We start from the raw sequence: 8,643 nt of genomic DNA, 5'->3' as shown, positions 1-8,643 counted from the left end.
ATGACATATGTTGGATTTTAGTTTACCTTTTTTTTTTTAAGCTACAGGTATAAGAAAGATTACAGATTTCTTATCCTAGCAATGGGACATATACCTGCATATCTGCTCACTGTAAAATGTGGTATGCTTAGGAGATTTGAAACAGTAATTTGAAATACCAGTTAGAGATCTAACAGGCACATGTAAAATCTTTTCCCCTCTACACTAGAATTTTATAAGCAGATGTTGCACTGTTTTCTTTTTGATTTTATCACAATAAGAATGGAACAATTTCATTTCTCTGAAAGTTCTGTTAGCAACAGAGCACTTAAAGCTTTTCAACTACAAATTGTAAACTATTTCATGCATTTTCCTGGTTAACAGACGTGCAAGAAAGAATGTACTGGAATAAAAACTTAGCTTAGTAAGCAGGTACAAACCCACAAAACAAAGGGCCATATCCCACTCGTATAGAGCTCCATAAAAGTTTTGCTATTGACTTCGAGATGTGCCCCCCCCCCAAAAAGCACTACCGTAATCTTCTTGGAGCTGCTCCCACTGAAGTCAACAGGAGTTTTGCCATAATCTTCAATGGAAAAATAATTTGGGCCCAAAAGCACATTCCTCCATATGTTTCCTTCTACTCCTTTTCTCATCAATGGCCTTTTTATCCATAGATTTCAATGTCAATGGGGCAGAATTGGACACTGTAAATTTATTCATATTTTTAATTTTTGTGTACAAAATGAATTAAATAGAATGGAATATAATGTTTGGAATCTAGATGATATTGCTTGCTGGGAGATGTATATAAAATACATTGATAGGGAAAGATGGTCTTTTGACACCCTTCAAGCAGATGAGCTTTCAGCACTGTCAGCCAGGGACAGTGTAATAAAAGTATGCATACATGGCAAATATCATATCAGCCATACACACAGCTGTAAAGACACATCCTGCTCCTATTGAAGCCAATGGCAAAACTCTCACTGACTTCAGTGGAAGCAGGATCCCATTATTAGCATCTGTGCTCTGACACTGTGACATTAGCTGCTATTCCTAAAATGACATTCTTTCTTGCCAGTCATGGAAACAAATATTAAAGTGGTTTAATAATTGCAAATAACAGTCTTGATTACAGGTTTTATGTGTTATACAGTTAGATTAGTTTATACCTATAACTCTACATAGTATTTTGTGTAAAAATAGCTTTGGAATATTAAAATCATTGCAATAAAATACCTGCAATATAATATTAAATGTATTCTTTGGTAGCTAGTCGATTTTTTTAATGGATGGAATATTGTTTCACTTTTTTTTAAAAATCTGAACATTCCTTAACAAACAAAGAGAATGCACTGGTTTAGGTATCATTCAAAATTTCTTTGCCTAGTTTGAACTTGTTTCCAGATGTTGCACTAGCAAAGTTCAAACGATAAAACAGCAAAAATCCCACTACCGTTCAATGAATTCAGACGACTCCATGCTATGTTGGTCATGCTCTGGCACAACCCTTTCTGAAGACGAGCCCTGACTAAGTCCCTAACCACTGGTGTGTACACAGTACGGATACACCATACACCATCATGGCAATATCTGTGGAAATGAAGAGCCATATCTGAAAAGATGTCCATTCAATGACAAGAAATCACTATGCTCCAAACCACTAAACAAGCCAAATACGGTGAAAATGATCATGGATGAAGGTGTAAGACCAGTGGTTTCTTTCGTTTCTCTCTGTTTTTTGTTTTGTTTCTTTTCTTCTTCTTGCAAGTCGTCGTCCTATTCAAGTGTGTATCTCAGAACAAAGTCAAAATGCAGGTGAAATAAGTCTTTGGTTTCTTTGGACTTATAAATAACTTTTTTTTTCAAATAGTTCTAAGTATAAACCTGCTGTCTTGAGGTCCTGGTCTTTATTTATTTATTTATTTTTAAAGCTTTTCCCCCGAGGTTCAGTTCGTGGTTACTCCTTCATGCTTTGGTACAAGTGCTTGATGAAGATGATGAATTGCCTGAATTGGAGCTGCCCTCGTCTTGCCACTTATCCAGACTCCTCCTCCGTGCATTCATGAAAAAGTTGCTGACGGTGCTCAGCTCCAACCCCAGCTGCTGGGAAATGGTGATTTGTAATTCTTTGGATGGACGCTTATTCTCCTTGAATATTGCATGTAGAGTTCGACGCTGGACATCCGTGAAGACCAACCGAGGCTTTTTGGGTGTATTCCCTCTATCTTTCCCATGTTCTTGTTCTTTCCTCTTGCATGCTGCAATAAACCACAGAAGAATGTTAGCGTTCGGACTGAGAAAGCATCAGAGAAGATGTTGCTAATGCCAGTAAACACGAAAGTTGGAAATAACATTCATTTCATCTTAGATCTTCCAAATTTAGGGATGATGTCTACGTTTGGGTATGTCAGCCCCTCTTGGACCTACCTATATTCACTTATAAGTGAGTTTGTGTTGGTGTAATTTACACCCTGAACAGCGAGTTGACAATACAGGAAGGCATAAGATAGAGGAAGGTATGGCATTCTTTCATGAATTTGTACATTCTTACATCCACCCACTAGTTGATTTTTTTCACAACTCATTTCACTCATCTCTTATGGCCCTTTGGAGTGTAAGTTACATTAGTTTATATTCCCTTACGCTCAGACTCAGTGGACCCAATTCAAAGATGATATGTACGGTTTGGAGTGAGGTGTAGCTTGCAGGTTGGTCAGTGGATGTGAGTCCAAGTAAGTCTCAGGAAGTCAGAGTCTAATTAAGTTTAAGGGACTTTTGAGGGAGTCCAAGTTGGTGTGCCATACATACTGAGGGATTTTATATTACACTAGTTTAGTCTCCTTTAGGTTCATCTCTGACCATAGAGTCCCCCTCCAAGTGGGGAAGGGTGTGGCCCTGAGGAAGTCACATCTAGGGGTAGTCCCCAGCTGTGTGGGTCCAGAGTCATGATGCCAGGTGTTAAGGAAAAGTTAGCACATGTGACTCCATTTTGGTTTGAGGCCCACCATTGTCTAAAAGCAAGCACATCATGCACCAGGAGGAGTGTTCCTTAGATACTGCATTCTTGTGAAAATCCTCCTCCTTGTCTCCAGCCTGCCTTGACTCTCGGTATTTGTTCTTTGTCTGTCTCTAACTCCCTATCTTCTGGCCTTTGATGTGAGGTCTCCCATCCTGATAATAAAAGTTACTGATGCATCACTTTAGGACCATGCTGTGTAATTAACATACCAGTTTACCACGAGGAATGCACCAAGCAGGGATAGGTGGTAGATAAGAAAAGGGTTTGTTTATTGGCTAAGGTTTCCGATGCACGAGAGCAACATGCTTTTCTAAAAGGTATATAACCTTTGTATAATCTGTATTTGGGGTCTCCTCCTGGCTAGCAGGGGGGCACCACACTCGAGCGTAATAAACTTGGTGTTTTTTGGGAACTCTGCAGTTGTGGACTTTGTTTATGTGCCTCAGCCTAGATTCGAACTGTGCGTGACCTATCAGGTATAATTCGTAGCATTTGTGTGCGTGTCCTACCAGGTATAATTTGCAGCAGTTGTGTGCGTGTCCTACCAGGTATAATTCGTAACACAGGGAGCTGAGAGGAGGCTGCTGGAGTACGGAACCAGCACAGAGGCACCTCACAGTTGCCTGGCATCCCACAGACCTCTAGGGCTTCATGATGTGTGAGGGTGGCTTCTCCATTCCATGGAGCAAACCTCATTCCCCTGGCAGGACCATAAGAAAGAAACACCAAGAGGAAACCCCCCCATACGCTTGACTTCTCCCAGGGAAGGGGTAACCTGGCCTTTTATTCCCCAATAATGTTCTGCGAGGGTCACAGATATGCTTGTAACCATGTTGACCCAGACTTACTGTCCTCTTTTATTTTCATGTATAGAGAAAACATCTGAGGAGGGAGAGGCACCTCTATAATTGTTTGTTAAAATGCTACAATTGAGGCATTTAACCTTTGATAATGCCCAATAATGCTGGCTATATAACTATGTATCATCCCTGTAAGATGAAGTGGAAATTTACTGATTTTTCAAGTCAAACTTTTCCACATTTTTTAATCTTTCTTTTTTTTGTTGTTGTCAATCCATTTTCTATAGCATCTTTTAATTGGCAGAGGAACAAGGAACTGAGAGGGAACAGGGTTGTATTACACTCTTGAAGGCCAGATAATTAGATATTTTGAACAAAATAAACTACACTGTGACACCCAGAACAGTGACACAGTAAATCTTGGTTACAACATTTCCATTTAATTCCATCTCTCTTTCCATTCTTGTTTTTTGGTGTTGTTTTATTCTGTATATTTGAAGTGAATATAGCACTTGTGAAAGTGCTGTATTGAAAGACCTGGAGATTATACATTGGACAGAGACAGAAGGAGCGGTGGGAATGCAAGCTTCCCTTTCATTCCCCAGCAATTATGCCTCATTGCTGACCTGAATGGACCACCTCTAGAGATAAAATTAAAGTTCCTCCTCCATGCCCATTCAGTCCTCATTTCTGACGAGCTCAGTGCCAACCGTACTTGTAGTGTCCTAGTATGGCTACCCATTCCCTTAGTATTGGATCGAGGGGATCAAATTATTCCACAAAGGTCCCCAGATATCTCATGTATTGTCACTCACAGCAACCTGTGCATGAGGCAGGGGATAAGGGCATTTCAGTTCTCTCAGCAGCGAAGTTTCTGAAGAAGTTACTTGTCAATATTTATTCCAGTGACAGCATTTTTGCTCGGTTATGACACACTCGTCAAATGGACAGAGATTCAAAATTTTTTATAGTTGGTTTGAACTAAAGAGCCATTTAAAATTCAAACTCCCTGTCCTCTATGATAATATGCCATTAATATCTCAGATCTTGTGTTTTTCATGCAAGCAAACCCTCAGTGACGTTATGCTTTGTATATCAATTAATTAATTCTCGGACAAAAGCTGGAGTTCAAGTTGAGAATATATATTGGTAACCTAAGAGTTTGAATACCCTTGCAAGAATGTTGTATTATCTATTAACAAATGATAAAAAGTAAAGATATTCACAGTAAAGAATAAACTTTAACAAAACCTCAAATCTTTGAAAGTATGGAATTTCACAGTAAAGGCATCCAAAGAACCTAAACTGCTGCTGTAAAGACCCCAGCATCTATCCTTACCTTTGCCCTGGTAGTGATGCCCCGAGGGGAGTCAGGGAAACAAACTTTGAAAGAAAATTAAAAACAATTTCATTTCCTCAGAATGCCCCCCTCTTTAATCTGTCAATGGTTGCACAAATTCTGACCTGTGCACAGACACACTGTGCGATGAAATAATCATTTGTTATAATTTGTCCTGATTGGACAAATAGCATTAGAATCACAGCCAGACAGACACACAGCAGTAAATACAGAGTTGGTCTATCTGCATATATAAACCTCATAATTCTAGGTCAAACAATTATAGGACAGTCCTCCAGAAACATGAAGAATAGTAGAAAATAAACATGCATTGCGAATCTGCCTTGTAAAGCTTGATGTCTTCTTGAGCTCTGTGGCTCCACCCCATACAAGTTAAGATTCCTAAATAATTCCCTAGAAAATGGCCCATGATTTGAAAATACCTTGTTCCTGAGGACCTCAGCATCTGCACAAGGCCTGAGGTTCTCAAAACCTATCGCTGCTGAGAACACAGGGATCCAAAAAGTTTAAGGTACTGGGGAGAAAACATAAAATGTTAAAATAGTGGTTAAAGATCAAATAAACATCTATCACTTTTCAAATTGTCAGAACATTCTTCTCATGCCCCAGTATAGGCAGCATTTCAATCTGTGAACAAATTGGTTACTCTGTTCAAAAGTTATAAGGGATCTTGGAAGCAGAGCTTAGAACTGAATTCAAAGCTCAGCCTTAACTATGGGGCTGCTACCAATGCCTCCAAAATGAACTGTATTTTGTTCAGTTTAACTGAACGTGCCTCTCCTTGGCGCCACACCAATTAAAACAATAAAGTGCCTAATGCTGCAGAATATTATAGATTGAATTAGACTGATCACATACTACACCATCAGACCTACCAACAAAACAATAACCCCATATTTTACCAGCCTCTCCCCTCAGATCAACCTCTATCCAAGTGCCCAGGAGAAATGGTAGGCTTTGCAGAATGACAAGACGATTGAGAAATCCAGAGTGTGATGGATCAGGAAGGGAACATATTCTAGAGCCAAGGACCTCTCATGGAAATCACAGGACAGATACTTCCTAATTTAAGTTGAGAAAACACCATCTCTGGTGCTTCCACTGGTCTTATCAGAGAAGGCAACATCTGTTCAGTTGCAGTCCTCTCAGGAAAGTGGTATAACGTATACCACTATTTCTGTTCTGACATTCTTACTATTTGATTAAAGTGTGGTTCTGCTCCAAAAAATAAGCCAGTTAAAATGCTCACAGGCTGGATAATATTTACTGAATGAGCAGCTGTTCGAAATCTTGTTTTATTCCCATTATTCAATGTGTGGCGCCATGCTTTATTTACTGCACACTTTTCAAACCCTCTCTGGATATTAAATTATTAATTACCTCAGGGACTTTTGACTGGAGCTTCTCACTATAGTATCCAAGCACTTCACAGATATTAATTTATTTTCACAACACCCCCGTGAGGTGACGGGGAGGTATTACCCCACTTTTATAGTTGCAGTACTGAGACACACAGACATTAAGGTCAAAAGTGTCCACTAATTTTGGGTGCCCATTTTGAGACATTTAGGACATGATTTTTCAGAGTACTTAGCATTTTTATTGCACTGTATACGTTCAAAGCACAGCTCCCACTGACCTTAGCAGCAGCTGTGAGTGCTCAGCACTTCTGCAAATCAGAACCCAGGGTCTCAATTCAGGTTCCCAGAAAATGAGAAACACATAATTAGAAATCATCTCTGATGAGTTGGATTTAAATGACTTGGCCAGAATCACCTAGGAATTCTGTAGCAGAGGCAGTGATAGACTCCAGTTCTCTAGGGCAGCATTCAGCTGCCTTAACTATGGACTGGGCTTTCTCTTCCTGCAGTTCCCTGCCTCATTCACTGCACAGCTTCCAGCTTCTGCAATAAATGAGGCTGGTGTTCAAGAAATAACAGCCTCCTTCACTACACATCCTTGATTAATCCCCAGACCACAGTCCATCCTGTGCACTGACTGAGGCAGGGGTCTTGTGGAAAAAATAGTATATGATCATGTAATTAAGGACTGTATCATAATGCATATGCACAAGGAGGCCGAATTAAGGTTGCAAGGATAACCTGGTTTCTGACATCTCCTAACTTTTGTGTGCTTGACTTTGCAACATTAATCTTTCTTTAAAATGTAGATTTTTGTGTGTAATTTCCTAGGTTTTTAAAAAAGCTAAATAAAAACACATAAATTGACTGCTGTTGAATTATATTGACTCCTATGTGGTTCAGCATCGGAGTTAGAACCTTTAGATCTATAACACAGACCTCTGCTAGTTGAGCTAACAGAGTAACTGATAGCAGTAGTAGGTTGTCATCCTCTATGTGGACCTGGACTAGTGAAGGATCTGACACACACTTTGCCAGACAGATTTCACAGATATCTGCTGACAGCAGAGGCATGGTGAGACTCAGAAATTTTGGGTGCAATATCTGTTTCTGGAGGGGAACATGCTTTAGAAGGCACAAACTCTTCTGTCCCCCTCCCTGAAGTCTTACCGCTCCTGCCTATGTTCCTTCCAGCCTGACCCTGTGCCAGTCCTGTCTCCCCATCCCACCACAACTACTCATCCCAGAAGGGCCAGATTAACCCATCACAGGGCCCTAGGTAAACGTACACTACGTGGTACTTATTTATTAGTGGCACTTATATTAGATTCTAATATAAGTGCCACTCACTCAAATTTGGTCTGGCCACATCTCTGTCATGACACAGGGGCAACCAGGCCAAACCTGAGTGGCATTGTGACTTTGTGCGTGGCCCTCCTCCCACCACGAATTTTGGCCCTAGGCTTGGGTCTAGTTTGCCAATGCATTAATCTGGCACAGCATCCCCGTTTCCTCTCTGCCCCCAGCTCCTCATCCAGTCGTAGTCTCCCTCCACAAGCGCCTCATCCCACCCTTCCCATTCAGGCTCTTTGCCCAGACAATCCCAATATCTTCTCAGCCTGTCTTGTCTCCCCCCCTGCCCCCCCCGCCACCCCAGCCCCAGATCCTTTCCCCAATCTACTCCCTTTCCCTCCCATCCTTGGTGAAGCTTTCATCCCATTTGCATTTCAGTCAAGCGGATTTGTCCTTTTCCTCTCCACTACCAGGGTGACAGCACTGGGCATCAAGACCATATAAGTGACAGTCTCTCCACTCTCACTGTCCAGTACCCAGCATCATAGTGGCTCACAGATGTCCTGCTCTGCAGGGCCCCTGTAGCCCTGGGATGAAGCATGCTCAGTACAGACAGACTCTCAGAGAATTTAGCTGCCAAACTTTAACAATACTCTACTGAGCATGTGTGAACTATTTTTAGAGTTTTTAAGGTAGTTTTTCACAGGGTTAGCAAAAGGCACATCCCTGCCAGCAGGCCAGCCTCTCTCTACCCCAGCCAAATTTCAAAGACTTGCTACAAAGCATGGGGGTGCTAGAGCTTTTCAATTAAAGGGTTGTAAGAAT

At 41.0% G+C, this 8,643-nt stretch overlaps 1 protein-coding gene across 1 annotated transcript in view; it reads right to left on the bottom strand.

The window, feature by feature from the left end:
* Nucleotides 1–1,950: 1,950 nt before the first annotated feature.
* ONECUT1 (one cut homeobox 1) overlaps nucleotides 1,951–8,643 on the bottom strand; it is a 30,319-nt gene continuing 23,626 nt past the window's right edge. The window contains exon 2 of the mRNA XM_073361474.1: nucleotides 1,951–2,243. Coding sequence (XP_073217575.1) covers nucleotides 1,951–2,243 — 293 coding nt within the window. The remainder of the gene's footprint in view (nucleotides 2,244–8,643) is intronic.

Source organism: Lepidochelys kempii, chromosome 10, assembly GCF_965140265.1.
Source record: "Lepidochelys kempii isolate rLepKem1 chromosome 10, rLepKem1.hap2, whole genome shotgun sequence".
Lineage (NCBI taxonomy): Eukaryota > Metazoa > Chordata > Testudines > Cheloniidae > Lepidochelys > Lepidochelys kempii.
Note: the sequence above shows the minus strand (reverse complement) of the source record. Positions and strands in the feature narration are given on the sequence as shown.